General features: G+C 38.6%; 1 protein-coding gene across 4 annotated transcripts in view; it reads left to right on the forward strand.

Annotated features, from left to right (window-relative positions):
- Positions 1-13474: 13474 nt before the first annotated feature.
- Positions 13475-21885, forward strand: part of TJP1 (tight junction protein 1) — a 44440-nt gene continuing 36029 nt past the window's right edge. For all 4 annotated transcript variants that reach the window (XM_009706895.1, XM_009706896.1, XM_009706897.1 and 1 more), the window contains exons 1-3: positions 13475-13539; positions 20474-20598; positions 20815-20917. In XM_009706895.1, the coding sequence (XP_009705197.1) occupies positions 13492-13539; positions 20474-20598; positions 20815-20917 (276 nt within the window). In that variant the 5' untranslated portion in view covers positions 13475-13491. The remainder of the gene's footprint in view (positions 13540-20473; positions 20599-20814; positions 20918-21885) is intronic.

Consider the following 21885-nt stretch of genomic DNA (forward strand, 5'->3'; position numbering starts at 1 on the left):
GTGTGAAATAGAGCAGAGCCAATACGCAGCAATGTGAACAAATATATACAGAGGGGGAAAATGCAGCCAAGTGGGATTTCTGTTATCTTTCTTCCTTGCTTCTTTTTGAACTTTGTCACTCTTCCAAGTGATTTTGCTCTTTTTTTGTAAATTAAAGCCTTAACTTGCCTTAGAATGTGCAGCTTAAAAAGGCAAGGTAACAGATGGGGAAAGACTTAATTTTCTACATTAGTCATTTCCCCTGGTCTGTAACCTTTAGTTATTTTCTTAGAATATATTACATTCGAAATGTAGAAGTTCAATGGAGCTACTTTCTATACCACAAGGAGCAAGGACTGCTGGAATAATAAAGGGGTGAGGTAAAGGTTGTGTAAACTGGACTGTCAGGTTATAGTTTTGTCTCTTGCAGTTTTTAAGTTTAAAGTACAATCGTAACAAATTTCAAGAAGGGAGAAGTTTAAGGGCTTTGAGTTTGCAAAGTCTCCATTTTTAAATATGGTTCCAGGTAGTTAGAAGATGCTTCTGGTAGAAGCACAATGCATATTTTAAAATAGCCTTGATCACTTCTGCCCACATAGTTTTCTTGCCTGTTTGGGAATGTGCATTCCAGAGTGGTGATGAATGGATGTGATGCAGTTTTGGTCAAGAATATAATGCTGTATCCTTGATATACTTGAAATTGCGGGAAGAGAAGTTACAGTATCATGTGGTTAAAGCTGCTGGTGAGGCAGTTTGTTCCACTTAAATAAGTTTATTTTTAATTGCTGATATAAATACAAAAGTAGCTTGGTGACCACTTTTAAGGTTAACCTTTGGCTTTTTGGGTGTGGGATATTTTTTTTTTTTCCTTTGATGGAACTGCGCTTTTAGTTATATTTTGGCTTTTTTTTAGTCACCCTAAATGCAGAATTGGGGAAGTAAAAGGTGAATTTTAAACTGCAGAAGAAAGGCCTTGGAGCTATTTGTTCTAAAAGATTGTCACTTTTGGTAATTCCTTACAAAGCTTTCTAAATTTACATAAGTTTTATTTAAAATTCAGTGCTAGTTCACCTGCAGTGGTCAGAATAATTGAAAATCTACCAAATGGCTCTTCATGAGAAGAGGGCATTTTATTGGTTTTGAAGTATACTGGTTTGCTTTGTATGCGTAAAGGCAGCATGCTGCTAGGAAGTCCTGATCTGGTCAACAATTAATGCTCTTGAGCATGTTAGTTAGTTCCCTTGTCCCTTCCCCTGCTTTCATATGCAAACAGGGAAGAAAAAATCCTAGGTGTATGTCTGTAGGGTGGGATGGGAAAAGACATGATAGTTAATTAAATCCAAATACCTACAGAGTTTAATTTGAAGCCTGTGTAAAGCCTCTTGTCTGGTAATTACTGTCATTTTGTTCTAGTGACTGTAGGTAATGTCTCTTCTACCCTGGCTTCAGAAGGGTAGAGATGGAGACTGGGTGTTGTCTCTGGACTCGAGTGAGAAATGGCTGGGGTAATTCTTCAGCCTAGGGTTCCTGGGAGTTCATAGTTGTTTGGAGTGGGGGTAGGGATGCAGCCTACAAAAGAGAATCGAAACCACCAAAAAACTCCAGAGCATGAAAGGCTTCCTTTTCTTGGCTTAAGTTTAACATATGGTGATTTGCATCCAACTTTTCTTAAGAGGTCTGCAAATTGGAAAAGGTTGCAGAACACTGGCATGGTGAAAGGCAGTGGTGGGATTGCTGCCAGTAGGAAATCAAAGAGGAGGATTGTAATCAGGACAGCTGTTGGTGCTGGGCAGTATCTCAGACCTGTTTTTGTGGCCTCTTGTCTAGTCTTGGCTTCCCAATGGAGCTGGTTTCGTTGCTGCTTTTTAAGATGAGAAGTTATGATGGGACTAAAAAGGCGTCTGGCTTGTTTTGGGTGGCTGGGGCATCCCTGTTGCTGCTGCGTGTCCTTTTAAAGGAAGGGAAAGAAAAGTGTGGAGGTTCACCCTTGCTTGCTGATTCTTCTGGAGCTGCTGTTCTTTTCTCTTGTGCTTGTTAGTGGCCATGGCTCCTGAAGAGAAGGAAGCAGATCACTTAGAAAAAGGGAAAGGATAATAAATGGAAAGATAGAAAAATATGCATGTGTCTTCCATGAAACATGTTTGTAAGTCAGTCTTTAGTAACAATAAATCTTCTCTTGCCTTCTGAAAAGAAACATCTGTATCTTTCAAATATCTAATAGTATAACGAGGATTAAGCGAATAAGCAATTGTTTGTTACCCACTAAAGCAGCTAGGGTTATGAAAGTGCTTGCATGTATGTTGTGATACAGGTGCTATTTCTACATTCATAGTCAATGAATAACCCACCAGAAAAGACTTCTGTTTTTATTTTCTCAGCTTCTCTTCTTGTTCACTCCTTTTCCACCTCAAGAAAGCCATCACCAATGCCAGACGATTCCTTGATTCAGTTCAGAGTAGCTTTGCAAATAAAGGAGATAATCTGCCCTGAGGATGAGGGTAGCCTTAAGCTTAGGCTTTTGCTGCTCTTTAACCCTTTGTATTGTCAAGCAGCACCCTGAAGGTGCTGATTTAACGATTGTACTTGTTCTGAGAGAGTTTGCTTAAAGTCCTCTGGCTACTCTGCCTTGCCACTGCAACACTGTTGGACACCTGCTCCGTTCACACGATTACTGAAATAACCCATCCTTTTTCTTAAACTCCATTCACCCCTTTCCACCACTCTTTGGAAACTGAACTTTCACAATGACTTCAGTTTTTCTTAGTAGTAGATAATTTGAATGAATTTATGTTACATAGGCACTAAACAAAAGGTGCAAAGGACTGATGAAAATAAAGCAATTAAATGAGCTGTGAGAATTTGCATCTTGGGATGTGGGAGTTCATCTGTAGGTCTGCGGGCTACTGAATGCAATGTAATAGCTTGGTATGAAAAAAGAAAGGATTGTTTTCTCCTCTCTTCTCCTGCACTATATTGTTCAGAATTTAAATACTGGTAGTATTTACTAATATTTTTTAATATGTTTTTTATTCTGCATCTTCAACTTACAGCATTACCTGGTTTTGAGTTCTATCTGTGCTATATTACTCAGTTTTGTAATTGGATGTAAGGACAATTGTAGCATGCTGATTTTTTTTTTTTTTTCATCATCACTTAGTTAATAGTTAATGTGTTAGCTTTAGAAAGGAAGTTTTTCAGGAAGAAGACTCGTGTTGTGCATATAAATAGGGAGACTGGGAGGCTAGTGTTAAGTAAAGTGTCAAAGAATACTAGATCATGCCTGCTTAAACAGATGCCTCTCTCCCTTCTTCAAGGTATGCATTTTGGAAAACTAGGTAAATAAGTACTCCATTTCACCGTGAAGTAATACAAAACTAGGCATTATTAATAGGTTGGGGATAGTCCTTTTTGCTGAGGAAAAACCATGTGTTTTCCACTTCTCATACTTGCCTGATAAAAAAGTTGATGAATTATTTCCTTGCTGATAGCTGAATAAGGCTTTTGGGCACATGAACATTAATCACTACTGTAGTGTTTGTTACCTTGTCCTCCCAAGCAAATCTCCTGTCTCCCCCTGACCAGCAGGGTATTGCAGCACTGCTCTAATTCTCATTCCTGAAAAAGACAACTTGTTTGCTTTTTCTTTTTAATTCCTCTCTCAACTTAAAGGACTGCACTTTTAAAAAGCCAACCAAACAAAAAAAACCCACCACCAAAACAACCCAAACCCCAACACCCCCACCCCCCCCTTGTGTTCCCTGTTACATACTTTTTTAACCAGACTATTTGTTACTATTGACGCTAACAACTTTCTAACCAGATAAGTTACTCTTTTTCAAAGATCTGTAATATTTACCATTATTCACCATTTCCTCCTCTTCAAAATCCTGCATTTTTGTATCCTTGTCTTCTAACTTACTTCCTTTGAATGTGTAAAGCTAATGTGAGCTTAGAGTTGTAATGTGTTCTGCAGATGCTGTAGCAGCCATGTGACTGCTAAAATTGAATCTTCTTAACTGACAGTTACCCAAATTGGGGGTGGGGAGAAATGCCATCTGTGTGAGTGTGGTTGTTCAGGGTAGGGAAGGACACTTGACCCAAAATTTCTTACTAAGAGTGGTTAGTTCAGATTCAGATGAAATTTTGTACTTGTAAAAAGAAAAAAAACCCGACTTACTACATATTTCTTCATACTGAGATTCAGGGGGAAAATGTCAGAAAAAAACCCCTGCAGAATTCTGCAACTACAAAAGTTGTCAGCTGCTTCTACCAGGCAAAAGGCAGTGTGTCTGTGTTTGGGTACCTGCATTTCGAATCTTAATTTCAGAAGAATTAGGTGAATTAACCATAAAATGTATTGTTTTGTTGTGGCTGTGTGGGCTTTAAAAAGACAAAAACAAATAAAAAACCCCAAACATTTTAAGGAGAAATTAACCTATGTGTGCTGCCGTTTTATTGTCAAGCTGGAAGATGGCAAGGCCATAATTCTGCATCTGTAACTTGACTGTCATGCAAGGCTCTTAAATGTGTATTTGGTCTAATTGGTATTTGAAAGCTTTGAGTAGTATCTTGGGGAAAAACAGTCCTGCTTTTAGTGGGATACTCTTGCCTGTCCTGAGGCTCTTGTTTGACACATCTTCAGAGTATAACAATCTAAAATTGACACAGTGCAGTGCTTGGTAACTAGGTTATGATTTTCTGGATTAGAAACAAGGTAAGAGGCATTCTGGTTTAAAGTGAGGTGCTTGAGTGCTTTGACTGCTGCTCTGGTGTCTAACTTCATGTTGGTAACTTTTTCGTGGCCATATCTTACACTCGTATGTGTTTTGGCTTTGTATTTTTTTAACTGAAAAGCAATGGTCAGGCACATAAGCCTGACTTAGTTTTGTATAATAAACCTAATACAGTATGATTTTGTTTTCTGTGGTAGTGAAACTGTTCTCCTCTCCTCCTCCCCCAAGTGAAAAAACAAACTGAAAGAACTCCAACTCATGTTCTTAATTGAGTGATAAAACAATAACACTGAGCTGTGTGTAAGAGCAGGGATGGAGGCTGTGTCTGCCAGTGGATGATTGGATTTAGTTTCAGGAATGCACTGGAAATGTGAGTTACATAGAATCACAGAGTAATTAAAGTTGGAAGGGACTCGGGAGATCAACTAGTCCAACCTGCTGCTCAAAGCAAGGACAGCTACAGCAGGTTGCCCAGGAGCTTGTCCAATTGAGTCTTGAACATCTCCACGGATGGAGATTCCACGGCCTCCCTGGGCAGCCTGCTCTGCCATTTGACCACCCCTGTGGTTTTAAAACAAATGAACCAGGCGGGTAATACCTGATTGGAATTTCCCCTTCCACGGTGTGTCAGTTGCTGTGAAACTGATCACAGCTGTGTGCACTTAATGAGCTTCACTTGTATATTTCAGTATGGCTTATATTACTTTGATGTGAGGCTGTAGTTTGAGCTTTTATGTTAGCAGGACTAGCTGACAAACCATGCCACTGGCAGCTGCTGTCAGGAGTTGAGATGAACTGATGGGGAACTGGCACAAGTGGAAACCACCACATACATAAGCGTAACACTTGCACAAGTGTAATATGAGGGAGTGGGGGAAACTAGTAGGAGGGCAGTGTGTGCTGCTTAAGAAGTTACTTGTGCTAAAAGAAATGCTTTAAAGTTGCATCCTGAGATTTAAAGAATTAAAGTATCACATTGAGTTTCTTGAAGATTTTGGTTTTGAAATTATTTGGAAAAAAATCAGATCTGAGCTAAAGTTCCTCTTTAAAGAGAAGATAAATACTTTCAATTACATACTAAAAAACTATCGTTTTGGAATCTTTGTGTCCTAATAATACTGACCTAGGTCAATGTGGTAGAGAAATTACTTAAATCAAAATAAAAACAAAAGCAAAGTGCAAGCTTTCTGTGCTTCCCTTTGACAACATCACTTCAGGGGTGAGGGAGAAACATGGCTTACTGTTCTATTGTGATTTTGGTTCCGTTTTGCTAGCATACTGGCCTGGAGTAGTGATCTGTGAAATGTTGCTTGCCAGCACTTCGGAGTTTATGATGCTACATGATTTCACTGCCAGCTGGAAAACAAAATGGAAACAAGCAAAGCAGACAAGGGTCCCAAATTCTAAAGCACAGTTTTCCCACGCCGTAGAGATCATGAAGCTAGTAAGCTTTGCTTAGCTGCTGGCTGATAACTGTTACCAGGGTATTTGAGCGGTACTCTTCATCTGAAGTAACTTGACCTAGGATCCTTTGAGATGTATCTGCGTTTGAGTCTTACGTTCTGGTTTGTTTTGCTGCTTTATTCCTGAGTGTCAGCCTTCTGCCATTCAGGAATAACAGTATTCACTAGACCTATATCATAAACACTTCTATAAATACTCAGACTTAACTAGATCTATAATCCAGTATTTAATTATTTCACTAAAATGCAATATCCCCCCAAATTTCTGCATACTGTTCTTGTTTAGGGCTTTTCTGGAAGGAGGGTCTACTGTTTTTTGTATTGAGCGGCAGCAACAACAACAAAAAGGCTTTATGACCCTGGGAGATCAGAGAGCTGTCTGTGATGTGTGAGGCTTGGACTTGAGAGGCCATTCTGGAAAAGTGAGTCATGCTAAAAAAGAAGTTGGTTATTAGATGGGATGAGTTAAATACTGAGCTATTTTTTTTTCAGTTTGGAGAGAATAGTGCCCAGAAGTCGGAGTGAAAATGTCTTGCACAGAAATTCATCAGGAAAGCAAGCAGAAGGGATGTTTTTAGATCTATGCAGTATTTATATGCTCAAAATATAGCAAGCAATCTTAGGAATTTTAGTGCAGGAAGCAGTGGAGATTTTATTTAGTAAGGTAGTATCCCATGGAGTGGCATGTGGTTATGGAAGCATAGGGAGAATTGAATAGAATGGTGAAACAGCGTAACTATTATTAAAAATAGATATCTAAATTAAGTTTAGACCTCGTTTTTCTTCTCAAGGTTTCTAGTCATGATTTAAAGATGACTTCTGTTGTCTAGGCAGTAGGTATGTACTGTTGTAGTAGAGACTTTGTATTTCTAGACTGATTTAAGTAAAATTAAGTTCCTTTTATTAACGTGCAGTGTTGAGAATTGTATGTCTTTTTTTAACTTGGATTGCATGTCATCGTCTGAAGTCCAGCTTTAGTAATGGTGTCTTTCTTAATACACGCTTTTCATGAGGTGGCCAGTTGAATATAGACAGGAGTTTGTGAGGAGTGGAACTCTTGACTAGAGCTTGGGACCCATGCAGTGTATGAAATAGGCAAAAAAAAATATTCTGATGAACATTGCCTTACTTTTAGGTGTTTAGTACATCTGCTTGAGAGAATAAGGCTGGTATTTCTGTTTCCAAAATAGAGGGCTGATGTCACTTCCATGGATGTACATTCAGACAGAAGGTGAGACTAAAGACTGGCTTCTCAGCTTCAGTGACGAATGAGGATTTTTTTAAAATACAGATATCACAAGAGAAAGCTTTAGTGAGTGTCTTCTCCTCTGCTTAGCGTTGCTGTGTAAAAGAGATAATCAAATAGCATCAGGTGCATGTTGTTTGTCTCTGCAGTGGTCCCTCAGCTGCTCTGTCTAATCTCTCTTGAGTCTTTTCTCAAAAATACATTCAGGGAAATGTTCTTTCCTCCTTGCAAAGAGTGATGATCAAGTAAAAACCAAGGATATAGGCTGCTTGCGAAGTCTAGTGCAGAGAGACCACAATTCTGAGTGCAAACAACCAGCTTTAGCAGTGTGCAGTTTGCTGTGTTATCTTGCCTTGGAGTACCCTCCTCTCTGGCTGGCTACAATTGCTCTAGTAGTTGGCTTCGAGTACTTGAAATAGCTCAAATATCTCTAAGGTACACTGTAGAGTAGATGTGGTGAGTCATGTATGTTGTATAAAGACTGTATAAGACAAAGCTCTCATTCCAGTTGATAAAATCAGTCTGATAATAGGATTCTGTCCTCATTGCGCTAATTGCAGGGGAACAACTGTTTAAAAAATCAGACAACTTTTTTTTTTTCTTTCCTTTCTTTAGTTCGCTGAAGGCTTTTGTGATAAGACAGTTGGAGGGAATCTGGAGCTTAAGGTGGCTGTAGTTTAACTAGGTGAGTGTCTGTAGGAAGTCTTCCTGGTCAGAGTTGGAAACAACACACTGCCCCAACTGAGTGCTGAAAGATGCTGTGTGTAGGGCAATGACCTCTCCATTCCCTGCTCTGTGCTGGTTGAGGAAGATTCAGTTTTATTTTCTGAACTTCCTCAGGAAACTGCTTGTTTTGGATATTGACTTTGATTTTTTTTTTTCTCAGTACATGATAAATATCACCCCCTAGATAGCCAACAAACCTGCAGAAATTTTTGTAACAGTTGCAAACACTAATTGTTATAGTAAGTACTTTTAATTCTTGTTCCCGCAAGTGCAATCAAGATGTATTGATTCTGCATTTAACCTTTACAACTTTGAAGTTCAATAGCATCCTACTGCTGAAGTGGACTTCTCCAATAACAGTTGAGAATTAATTTTAGAAGCCAAATAGAAATATAGCAAGATAGATAAGTTGTACAAATGTCTGGTGTGTCCTGGAGAGACTGACTCTAAAAATAAACTTACTTCCTTCTTTTGATACAGCCTCTTACCAGTTCTTATTTATCATTTCTTCTTTTCATGTCTTAACCTTAAGAAATTGTTTTCTTATTTGTTACGATTTTGTCAGGACAACTAGGAGTGCTTTTAGATGTCAGCATTTTATTTGAAGTAAGGTTTACACAAAAGCTACCACATGAGGCTGCAAGCTTGGAGCAGAGATAGTGCTCTTTATATGGTTGAGTTTGTGGTCTCGTCATTCAGTTTCTTGTAGTTTGCTTGCTGTGGTTGAAAGGGTTAGAGCAGGGACTTGGATCTGTCACAGATAGCTTTCCTCTCTATTGTGTTTTGCAGAGAATAGAAACAATATGCCCCCTGAGGTAGCAGAAGTAGTTGCTTCATTTTATTGTCTGCAGGGCAGCTGTCAATGCTGATCCACAAAACCAGGTTTGTAAAGATACTAAAAGTACTTCATTGCTTCCCACGGTAGGTTACTCTTGTGTTGGCCAGAGGAAAATACGAAAATCTGTATGTTCGAAGGTAGATACCTAAATGTAATTTTTCTCTGACAATGTAATAATCCTGTTGTCTTTAGTGAGAAATGTGTGGAAATGTATGACGAGCAGATACTTAACACTCATTGTTTACTTACAGGAAAATACTGTTGAATTTTACTAAGAAATAAGGTGATTGAAAACTCCTTTGACCTCATGTGTCAAAACTTGATCATAATTGAGCAAACAATTGATTAAAACCCAACTTGTCATTCTTGACATGCTTAACTTGTTTTAACTGCACTGCTTCTCATAATAAGAAAGATAATTCCTGTGGTAGGCCCCCTCCGACTTGCAAAGAAACTTTGGGAAACTCTTCTGGCTTTGACCTTAGTCTGAGCTCTTCCTCTCGGTGTAGAAGTCTAAAGCAGTTAAGTGTTATCCTGCAAGAAACTTTACCTCAGGAACCTTGCATTATTTTAGGTATAAAATACTAATTTCTGTGCCTGTTGTTTGAATGTTTCCAAACGTGAACTTGAACTGTCTTATCAAACCTGTGGGTGGCTCCAGTGCTGCTGCTGCTGCTAACAGCTTTTCCAACTGCAGCAGAGGTAAAGTGAGCGATGCTGTTTGTAAAATGACAGCATTGCTCGAACTAGTAGCCAGCAAGGCTTTTTTTTTTTTCCCCTTCACGATGCTTGAAGGAAAAATCTTGCACAGAATCATAAGCACAGAATTAATCCTTTGGGGAACTTCAGTCTTATGTATGTGTGCATGTGCCCAGATGCATGTGTGAAAGTAAGAGTTGTATGAGAAAAGGCATGTTCTTAAAAAAAAAAAAAATAAAAAATTAAAACCTCAGCCTTTGAGAAGCAGGGAAGAAATGTGGTGAGAAGGGGAACAAAAAATGTTTGTTGTTGTTTGAAGGACCCTTGTAGCCCACAAAAGGAGCTTTCCGGAAGGATGTTCACTTTGATATGTTTGTATCTCAGGGCAAATTCAAAGATGAAAAAGTTGAACAAGACTTGATACTTCCAAGATTCTGAGCAAATGCTAAGTTGCATTACTTACATATTGATTGGTTGCAACTTTATGTACGACTTTATCCTTTAAATAGTAACAAAAAACCCCACAAACACATCCACTTGCCATATACAGAGCTGGGAATGCTGCTAACTGTCTGTAAAAGAGTATTTAAGACAAGCTTAAGGAAACTTTTCATTTTAATAAAGCATAAAATATTTTTTTCCCAACACTGAAGTCATGATACCATCATTCTATTCCTTTTAATATGTGTAGAGAACCATAACTAATATAGATGTATTATCTGGAGTTTGCAAAGTTCAAATGCTGTGAGTTGTCCACTTGCATTTCAAAGACACTTAATGGTCTCTGTTAAGTCACTCTAACACTAGACTGGAGTATCTTAGTGTTCTCATATATTGCTAGTTTCTAGAGTGTTAGACTGTATGTATTTCTCAGTTCCTTCTTGATTTCTACGAAGTCAGTGGTGGGTAACACTATTTGGGGTACTAGACTTGGCACCAGCAGTCAGCAGGGCTGGCACCATCACTGCAGACCTGCACTGTCTGCCCCCACCCCTTAATTACAAGCAGTGTTTGCCATTTCTAGAGATATGGGAATTAAGTCCTTAAAAGATTCCTGAAATTCGAATGTTGCATGAAAAATAGAGCACTTTGAGTATGGTCTAAGAGCAACATCACAACAGGGACCTCTGCTGATAGTAGTACAAGCTAGCTCTTCTGCCTCAGTTGTCAGTGCTTAATAGGGTGAGTACCTTCACAGGTCTTGATCAAACTTTTCAGTCTTTTGTGAGTGAATGCAATTATTTACAGATGAGAAACTAACTCACGTAAGCAGTTTGTGTCAAAGCCAACAACTCACCTCAGGCTGCCTTTGAACTGTTCTCACTGTTGTTGATTGGACTGTTTGGGCATGCAGAAAGAACGAAAATAACATATTACTTGGTTTGCTGTCTAACTAATGGATATTTGATGTTTCAAAGTCTTGTGAATTTGAAATGGATCTATTAGCAAAATCTCAGGGAGGTGGTAGCAATAGATAAGTAGAAGAGAGAGTGTGAGCAAGAAAATGGAGAAGCAGCAGCAAAGAGAGCAGAAAGACTGAGCTTCTAGAGAAAGGAAAAAGGCATTAAAAATGGTAGCCCTAGTCAGTAGATTGAGCAGTGACCATCCTGTTCAGTTTTAGGAAGCCTGGTGAGTTTATGTGGGTGGGGTTTTGGGGTTTGTCTTCATTTTTTTGTGAGGTAGTAAGTCTTCTCACAGTTTTCAGAAGCATGTTACGTAGGTCATTTCCATTTTTCTTAGTTATTGCTTAGCTGGTTTTGTTATCTTATCGCACTCTGACTCTGGGATTGCAAGTTCTCCCAGATCCAGTGGGAGCAGTGCTTAGCTGATTAAACTGAGTTTTACCAGTTTTTGCCATAGCCGGAACCAGTTGATGTGTTTGCCTTGTGTACTGAGCTTCAACAGTGAGGCACAAGAACTGGAACCATTGAAAACTGGTACATCCTTAGCCAAGAAGCTCAAACTGTGCTGTGCGTAAGTGCCTCTGACTGCCGATGAAGTGGTGTACCTGCGTGGCATTGCCAGGGCGAATGCAATTGAATGAGCCAGTCAGGTTAACTTCTTTGTTAATTGCAGAGAGAAATGAGGCAGCCTATTGCAAATAAAATGTGAATTTCAGCTTTTGCAGTCCTTTGCTGGGTACCTGTTGCACCTTTTTCTGAATAGGAGCTACTTAAAGCTTTTTCTTTTAGAAGATTTCTTGCTGAGATAATTCTTCACTTGTTGACAAGATGTTTAGCCTGAGAAACTCTTGCCAAAGCTAAGACAGAATGAGAGCATCAGAAGTGGGCAAGAAAATCAGTATTCATTAACTGTTTAGCAAGCAAAATGTTCTGTTTTCAAAGATGGCTTTCTGTGTGTAAATAGCTACTGTTTTAATATATATTTAATCTATTTCTTAAACAACTGGAGAGAAATAATTCTGGGGTAGAGTTGAATCAATTTGTAATGCAAAGGAGTAACACTTGGTACTGAATGGAACGGGGGAAAAAAGATGTTTGAATAAAATATATCCCAGTTAGGTTGCACCAACACTTTCAGGAGAAGTGATCCCTGAAAGAGAAATGAGCAATAGTGTAACACATCCTAAGCGTTTAAATTAGAGCACAAAATGTGGAGGAAAAAACTGCAGCTTTTTGGGTTCATGAGAAGAACTTGCTTTTTAAACCTAGTTGCAAATTCTGATGTTATGAAATTGGATAAAGTTTTCAGAGGTATTGATTGTGAGAGTAAACACTCCTGCTGTTCTGTGTTAATGATACAGGACTGGATTAAAAGTTAGGAGTACTTTTTGTTGTAGTGGCTGAGTTTCTGTAACTGAAGCAAATGAAAAGTAAAGTAGAGTTTCAAAACAACACTACTCCCATATTGCAGAGATGTTCATGTTCTGATTTTGTGCTTTAGTGGATTGCTTGTTTATGAAAGGAGCAAAACACTGGGCATTCCCTCTGGAAAGGTAGAAAACGTAGCAGCAGGATAGCGGGAGACTTCATGCTGTTTGTTATGTGTTTCCTGCTGCTTTTTCAAGCCTTTGGCTCTGCTAGTTTTTCCTCCCTCATGCCATCTTCTCATTTCCAAATGTTTGCTTGTTGTGGCACATTAAGTAGTGCAAGTGTCTGCTCTTTTAAGCAGAAATGCAGGTATGTAAATATTGTCATAATGTTACTGTTTAATCTAGTTCCCTTAGAGGACCTTGTTTATTTCTGCAGTGCTACTGTTCACCAAAGAAATTAGCCTACACTAAACTGTGGAGTCTGTTAAATGTGACCTGTATGCATAATACAGTAGCACAGGTACTGTAATCTATAGCTAGGCATTCATGAATTAGTGGTAATCTGATTACAGTTAGAACAAGCAAAAGGTGAATGTTCACAAAAGTATGAAATATGTAAGTTAGTATATAAATACAACTGATCACAGTGGAAAACTGAAAGTGGGCCCTGGACTAGCTTCATTTACTGTACACTTAATGAGCAACCAAGAGAGCCTATGTCACAAATGTTTCTTGTAGTCCTTCCCTTTAAACTTCTTTATAACATCAAGTTCTGAAGTATATAATGATTAGAAATCTATTTTGCCTACTCTTCCCCCTGCCCCCCCCGCCAAGGAGCGCAGGAAGTTCAGATGTGACACAAAGACAGGAAATGTGTAACAAATGAGCCAGCCCTACTTCTCTGTAGCTATTCAATGTGAATATTAATGTTACTTTTGAGTGTAAGTTTCTATTTGCGGTATTATACAGTTGTTTAGTATAGCTATTGACAGTAAAGTCTAATCTTTTGGGTTTTTTCTCCTTAGAGCACAACAATGGAAGAAACAGCTATATGGGAACAACACACGGTGACTCTTCACAGGGTAAGTTCGTACTAATTGGTTGTGTGTGCCTAATGCAGGATACTGGTAGCTTTGGAAAACAATAAGAAAAAGCCAGATGTCAGGAAGTAAAGAAAAGGAAACTGTCATATTCCTTTGTTTAAATTTAGAAGTGTTGTAAAAGCTCTGTTTTGATAGTAGCTCTGTTTGTTTGTTGGGTTTCAGAGATAAGCCTGCCTACAAATAACCATGACAGAAACAAAGCTTTAGATTACTTTCAGTTATGTAGAGAAATAGTTAGAAATCTAAGTGTTCATTAATGATTGTACTGTGACTATACTTAAGTGTTCTGAAACTTTATTTGCAGGGGCATAAAACAAGGTAGTTAAGTATAAATAAATGTGTTCAAAACTGCCTTATTTGCTTGCCACTTTCTTAAATTAGTGGCTGAAAACCAGTGATTTTTGGTTGGTCAGAATGTGCACCTTCCACAAAGGAATGTGTACTAGGATTCGGTGAAGAGAAAGACAGATTTTTCATTTAGACTAACTCTTCTCTTATTTGAGTAACTCTCAGATTAAATTGATTTCTGATGTAGCTATCATGAGGCTATACAAGAGAGGCAATAAGGAAGGAGTTGCTATGGGGAAGTCTGAACAAACTGGAGTGCTGTTTCCGGCAGCAGCTTAGTACTAAAGTGACCATGGTGTCATGGCCTAAATAGTATATTCATTCCAACAAAAGGGAGATGCGCAGGAGTTGCTCCCTTGAGAAAAGTTATAGCATTTGCTTTCAGTTCTGCAGCTTAGAATCAAGGCATTTTAGAATTGTAGCATTGATCAGATGAATGGACCTTTGTGACTAAAAATGTGTACATACAGATCAGCTGGTCAGATAAAATGTTAATTTTCTGTAGAGACCTATTATCTGTTAAGTCTAATGAGTTTAATGTTGTTGACTCAAAAGAACCATTTTAGTACCTGCCCTCTTAAGAAGACAGCAGTTACGCTCAGTTTGACCAGGAGGCTGTCTCTAAGTGCGACTGCATGTTGAAAGAAAAATATATGTAAAATCAGAAATGTGTAGTGATGCTTATCTAGGCTACTATTCAAGCTTTCAACAATTTTTAGGTTGACAAGTCTTGAGCAAGAAGTATTATTTCTGTATGTGATTGCCCTTTATGTTTTCTTCCTGAAGCTGTCCAGTCATCCCTGGAACTGGTAAAAACTTAGAATTTTTTACTCACATTACTAATTAAATTGTTACTGTCTCATATTCAAAACAAATGAAAAATGCTATAGCAATACAACATTGGCTAGTAGACTTGGTGATAGCTTAGTTTCTCTTGAAGGGGATATTTTTCTGGTTAGTAGGAGCAGTAACTTCAGTGAAACCTGAAAATGATGAGTTCAATGAGTGCGCAAAGGAATAATGAAATGCTGCAATATGTTACCTTGAACAAATTTTGAAATAGTAGGTGGGAACTAGAAATCGTGTCTTTGGTTGTGCTTGCAGCAACCTTTTATAGTATAGAAGTGAAAGTGTGATTTGATTATAATTTTGATTATGATATTTTATGTACCTAACTTCTGCCAACTGTACTGGTTTAACTGTTTTGTTAGCTGAAGAAGTATCTCTCATTTAGATGTTGAAGGCTGATGGCATGTGCTGTTAATAACATTGATGACATTAATTTATCCAATTAGAAACAAACATGTTGGTTGACGAGAAGCTCAACATGACCTGGCAATGTATGCATGCAGCCCAGAAAGCCAACTGCATCTTGGGCTGCATCGCGAGAAGTGTGACCAGCAGGTTGCAGGAGGGGGTTCTACCCCTCTACTCTGCTCTGGTGAGACCCCCCCTGCAGTACTGCCTTCAGCTCTGGGGCCCCCAGCACAAGAAGGCCATGGACCTGTTGGAATGAGTCCAGAGGAGGCCATGAAGATGATTCAAGGGCTGGAGCACCTCTGCTATGAGGACAGGCTGAGAGAGTTGGGGTTGTTCAGCCTGGAGAAGAGAAGGCTCTGGGGAGACCTTAGAGCAGCCTTCCAGTACCTAAAGGGGCCTGCAAGAAAGCTGGGGGGGGACTTTTTACAAGGGCAGGGAGTGATAGGACAAGGGGCAATGGCTTTAAACTGGGAGAGGGAAGATTAGGTATTAGGAAGAAATTCTTCACCATGAGAGTGGTGAGGCACTGGCACAGGTTGCCCAGAGAAGCTGTGGATGCCCCATCCCTGGAAGTGTTCAAGGCCAGGTTGGATGGGGCTTTGGGGTGGGAGTGGTCTTGGAGCATCGTGGTCTGATGGAAGGTGCCCCTGCCAATGGCAGGGGGGTTGGAACGAGGTGATCTTTAAGGTCCCTTCCAACCAAACTATTCTATGATTCTATGAAACAATGCTTTCCATTTGCCAGATAACAAACTGAAAACTCTTACGCTAATGTTAAGTGAATTGGTGCTTAGAATTTATCCTTAGCACTGGAATGAGGATTTAGGAGAGTGACTGCATATTTGCTTGTGGGGTTTTGATTTTGCTGCTTCTTTGTAACAGGCTTGTAGTGTTAGATAATCAAGTAAATGAGGTTCCCTCAGTTTAGTCAGGAGGAGTGAAACACATCCAAATCTTAGTTATCCTCAAAGATGTCTGGAAGGTAATACAATTGATATAAATTGAAATGCTACTCTGAGCAGTTGTGGAGTATTTTCTGTGTGAGATGGCTTATCTACTCTACTTGACGGAGCTACAGATCTGCTGGAGATCATCTACTGTCAGCCACACAAAAAAACCATTTTGAACTGAACTTGCTTTCTGTAGTGAGGCACACTAAAAAGTCCCTCTGATTTTGGCTTAGCTGGGGGCAGTAAACTGGCTGTGAATGATGGAATTAATGACATTTAACATGTGTTGAGTTTCTACAAGGTAGATGCAAGTCCGGCTTCATGTTACTGGCTTCCTGTTTTATTGGTACACCTGCGCTTTTCTTGGGATTCACCAGACTTTTTTTTGTACATTGTGTCAATATTTGCCTTCAGAAACGAGGCTAGACAAGTCATTGGAAGAATCTGATCCAGACCAAATCTATCTAAAACCTTAGTAAGTCCCACTGGGAGAGTCAGAGGAGTCCACAGTTGGTGACAGTCTAGATCAGCTCTTGTCTCTTCGCAGTTAGCTGCTTAATTGCAAGAACTGTTGTCCCTCTAAGTGCCCCAAAGAAACTATCTAACCATGGGGGTTTTTTTTCCATTTTAATTTTTTCTTATTAATGGCATTTGATCAAAACTAGTTAAGAGTAAGGACCACTAACATGTATTTTAATGAGCAGCCTTAAAAATAGGGGGAAATTCAAGTAGTTTGTTAGGTGGCGTGTGTGTGTTAGCAAAGATACATAGAATATTCTTGACTACATTTATTCCTGTTTTGAGATTCATTTTTGTCCTGTTGGTAATTCCAATGCTGAGAATTTTACTTCGTTTTAAGCCTGTGCTGTTCTCTACTGTAATTGCATTGCTTCTGTGTATAGCAGAGTAGGATTCCTTTAACTCTTCTTGGGCTTCATAAAGGTAGCCAAAACTGTAAAAACAAAAAGCCGTTTTGGTAGTAATCATCAAATTTTAGGAAAGTAGCTATCTTTTGTATACAATTGCTTTCTAAAGAAAAAAGCCACATGAGTGAGTACTATGTAAGGTATTCTATCTGTGTAGTCTACTGATTAGCTTTTTTAACATGTCAGTGTCTGAGGAATTAAACATTTTAGAAATGCTTCTGCACTGTTACAGGGGGCGGTTACTGGTTTATAAACCAATTAATGGCAGTTCAGAAGTATTGTTATGTACCTTGAAAAGATAATGTTTTGTTTTTGAACATGTTTTGATCCTGTAATGGCCCTTTAAAAAGGGGATAGTATGGTATATAAACTTTGAAAGATGAACCTTACAAAAGAGAAGGGAGTGCTTTAGATAGGGGGTTCTTGTTGAAGAATGCAGCTTTACTCACTTCTTTGGAAGGGTTTCTTTTATGACCTTTACGTTCCAGACATGACAAATTAGGGACAGACTATACTTAATCCCAGTAGCTGCAGTATACCTGTGTCAGTTCAGGCACTTTGGAATGCTTCAAACATCAGATTTTTATTTTTTTTTTTTTCCTCCATCAGCTTCAGATGTCTTGGAGAATCTGGAACAGAACATACAAGCAGTCTGACTGTGCTGTGATTTAACACAGTAGTTCATGAATTCCAGCACTATTGTCAAAAGACTTATGAGAAACTTTTTTTGCAGAGGAGAGACTTGAACTTTAAACCAAGAGTCTTTTGTTCCCTTTTTTTTTTACTACCCTTCCAACTTCCTGGACTGCTACTTAACTCTTAAGAGATTGAGCCATTCTCAAGTTCAACTAAAGCTTACCAGGTAGCTGCAGTTTATCTTTTCTTGAGAGATCTTATGTTTTTATATACTTTTATATACTGAACTGTAAAGGACTTTAAGGAGGAACCAGGCACTATATTATGTGAGTTTCTTCATACTTGAAGTCAAATTCTGTGTGACTGTTAGATGTGTCTCCTTACCCCAAAGAACAGAAACTTGGGTATGTGCATGCCTTTCTGCTTCTCATGTGCTTCCTTAACATGGGAGAGCAAAATAGTACAGTTCTTTTTTCTTATGTTGTCACTACAACATCCAACGTGGATTTGTGATGTGGCAGATTTTTTTTGAAATGCAGTTTTAGGTAATATGCATGTTTGTATCTCGTATAATCTGTAGTGATCAACATCTTGTCGTTTCCAGATGTGTCTAGGAGATAGACTGTTTTCTGAGGATAGTTCAGTTTATTATTTATTTCTTAAGATGATGGTGATAAGGATAAAATGAAAAGTAGTAGGCTGAGGTTTACTGGAGGGTTTCTTATTAGAACTCTTAAATTTTCAAAAATATTTAGGGTTTGATTTTAACTTTCTAATTTGGAATATTTCTTAAGACTTTGATTCATGTTATTAGAAAACTTTTATCTGACTTGTGGTCTTTTTTGACTGCTGTCTGTATATGAGGATGCATTCTTTCAGGGCTTCTTGAAAAGAACATTAAAGTATGAAACTAATCATAATATTGGTGATTTGGTTTGCAGATTTATTCTAAAAATAGAATGGCAAGCAGCAAGATAAGGTTTACAGTGAGTTTCTGCATCTCTGCTGGCCTTAGCCTGATGATTGTATTTCTTTTCATGAGTGGACAACTATGAGAATTTTTTTGTTTATGGTGTAAGGAAAGGTAGAGAACATTTAAATGAATTTTGACATAACTGTCTGTTATATCTATTTTTCCCTTTCATTCCCCACCCAAATATAGTGCAAACTGAATTCTGTTTGTTAGAGTAATGAAAAACTGAAAGATGAAGCAGTGGCATGGGAAAGGAGAAATATCAATGTTTTGAAAGGGGGAGTTGTTACGTATTTTCGTAGGCTATTATATATTCTCTTTGTCAACTATTTAAAAAATGAAAGAAAACCTCAGCTCTGGTCATAAGTAGGCATTATGATCCTTTAGGCTGGCCTCCTGCATGGCACAGGGTTTCACTTAGTAATTCTTGAACCCCAGCCATGATTTCTGGTTGACCTGGCTGGAATGTATCTTGAAAAGATGTCCAGTCTTCCTTTAATTAATTAAAATTAATGTAAAAGAAGCAGTAAGGTGTACCCCTCCCCACTCCCCCACACTTATCAGACCAACTTATTTTCTTCGTACCTGGAAACAGTATTTGCGAACTGTTGAAATCAATTTCTGAACAGTGAATCTCCGAATCCTTATTTTAATACTGTATGGTCCTATTCAGTACTTACAGGCTAAATCTGGACCATCTTTTTATGATCCTAGTTTGGGGGAAAATGGGAAACAGGTTTTTTGAGCAGTAATTACTGTCTGAAAAGCTGAACATCATGTGTCTTACAGCCAGATGCAGACTGCCATGTTGCTTCTGCTGTCACTGTAAGGTTATGAAACTCATTGCTAAAGCTGGGTCGTGTTTGTCCAAAAGTCTGAAAAAGGAAGGGGTAAGTCTGCCAGCATGAAGTGTATGCTATGTGAAATGGAGAGGAGGAACTGACTGAAGCCTGATCTTTTTACATCCAGTGTCTCTATTTTGCATAGTTGAAAACTTCAAAATGAATTCTTGAGCAAAATATACCATTTAAAAGGTAATATCCTTCTGACAATGTTTCTGGGCAATGATGGAAGAGCTAGGTAGCTTGCAAACCAGTTATATTTAGAAAGTTTATTTCCCACCCTCACTGCTTCCAGGCAGAAATATAAGCATCGTTGTTGTACCTTGAAATATCGAACAGGAGTAACTTTTCAGAGGTGTTGACCTTGCTGTAGTGGCAGGTCAGCCTGGAGGGAAAAGGTTGAAGTAAATTACTTTTGTTAAGATGCAGATGATTTGCAAGTGCTGACAAGGTTTTGATGTATTTAATGCTACAAGTGATCTTGGTATTATTCCTAAGAACTGAGCCTGCAGTCATACTACTGTGTGGTGCGATCCTGTCAGTTCCTGAGCTAAGCGAGGTCAAGCTGGGTAAATACTATACGGTCAAACCTCAAAGAAAGTGTTGCAGGAAGTGATAGGGGTTTGAATCGGTATGTCAACACAGTGGTATGGTATGGTGTACTTGCTGAAGACTGAGGTCTTACTGATGACCGCCTGAGGCCCAGGCCATAAAAATGCAAATGGAAACTTGAATATTTTGCTCTTGGGAGAGATTGGGTAGTTAGTCTGAAACTCTCTGCCTTCTGAAAGTGTTTCTTTAATATATTTTTCCTCTCTCTCCTGTTCTTGGATTGCATAGCATTGCATGGTTCATTGATCCTTCTTCCTTCAAAAAAGTTGTATTCATCCCATAGGACCTTTTTGTGTTTGACACAGGGATATGAATTGTGACCATTTAAATATTAGAAAGTAAAACCGTTTCTCTTGTTACGTCATAGGCCCCTGGATTTGGATTTGGTATTGCAATATCTGGAGGAAGAGATAATCCTCACTTTCAGAGTGGAGAGACATCAATAGTTATTTCTGATGTGCTGAAAGGAGGCCCAGCAGAAGGACTGCTACAGTAAGTGCCAAATTATACCTGGATTCTGATTTCGGGGGCATTCACCTTTGTCAGTGGTAGTGTAACCTCCTGATTGTTTTGCTCTCCAGATGTTTATCTCTAACGGTTTGTATAGTAGGTTTATAATACAGGTAGTTTGTTCAGGGACGCCTATACCCCAGTATTTTCCCCTTGGCATAAAGTATTTATACTGTGTGTTGTGATGTTTTTATTTAGAGAAAATGACCGTGTTGCAATGGTTAATGGAGTTTCAATGGATAATGTCGAGCATGCATTTGCTGTTCAGCAGCTGAGGAAAAGTGGGAAGAATGCAAAAATTGTAAGTCAATGTGTTGAACTTAAACTTACTTAAATTCTGTAGTTATAGGGCAAAAGTGAAATGGTGTAAAGTCTGCTATGAAATACATGCATAATGCAAGGTACTTGAATAATATGTGTGTGATGTTTCAGGTTTAAGTGATGATCATGACGTTTATTATGTGGGTCACTCAAAATTTGTTTAAACTGTGAATGGTGACATTTGGATAATGTGGCACTGAATACTTTGGACTCCTTTTCTTTATGGTAAAGTTCTTCTCGATTTGCCAACAGCTCAATTCTCAGCTTTGTTTAATACTTCTTTGCTTTCTTGAGTGCACTTTTATCAAGTTTTTCAAAGGCTGGTGTATGCCAAAGGACTTCACCCGCTGTTCAGGCCCTAACATAGTAGTTCTTATGCTTAGTAAACAGTTTGCCAAAATGAAGTATAATTACCTTAATTCCTATAATTTTGTAGGCTTATTCAAAGTGGTTGGCTTTTGAACTTTGCAGAATAGAATGGGTCATCAGTGGAGGGAAGTAATCTGGCTTTCTGTAGAAACTTGAGATACATGTTACAAAAAAAACCAACCCACACACACAGATGCACCACAAATGCACAATGTTTAACAGTTTCTTAATTCAAGAAAACAGACTTCTAGGGCTTGTAGAAAAGCTTTTGTGCTGACAGGTTTCTAGTGCTCTTATTTGCTTTGATATGGTTGCAAAAAATTGCGTCATGTTTTGCATTTGTAGATTTAGCAATTCTTTAAAGCTTACACAAAACTGTGTGTGGCGAGCCTTGCAGGGCCTTCAGTATCTTAAGTATTCGATGTGTAGATTTATGTAGAGAAAAGCAATTAATGGAAACTTCATGCTATAACTTGGTTCAGTTCTGTAACATGTAGCAAATAAACCTCTAAACAGGGTTGGGTCTTATTCTGGAAACCGTTGTCTGTGTTAGTGCAAACCAACTTTGAACTTTCAGCA

The sequence above is a fragment of the Cariama cristata genome, unplaced genomic scaffold, assembly GCF_000690535.1.
Source record: "Cariama cristata isolate BGI_N322 unplaced genomic scaffold, ASM69053v1 scaffold20738, whole genome shotgun sequence".
Taxonomy (NCBI): Eukaryota; Metazoa; Chordata; class Aves; order Cariamiformes; family Cariamidae; genus Cariama; species Cariama cristata.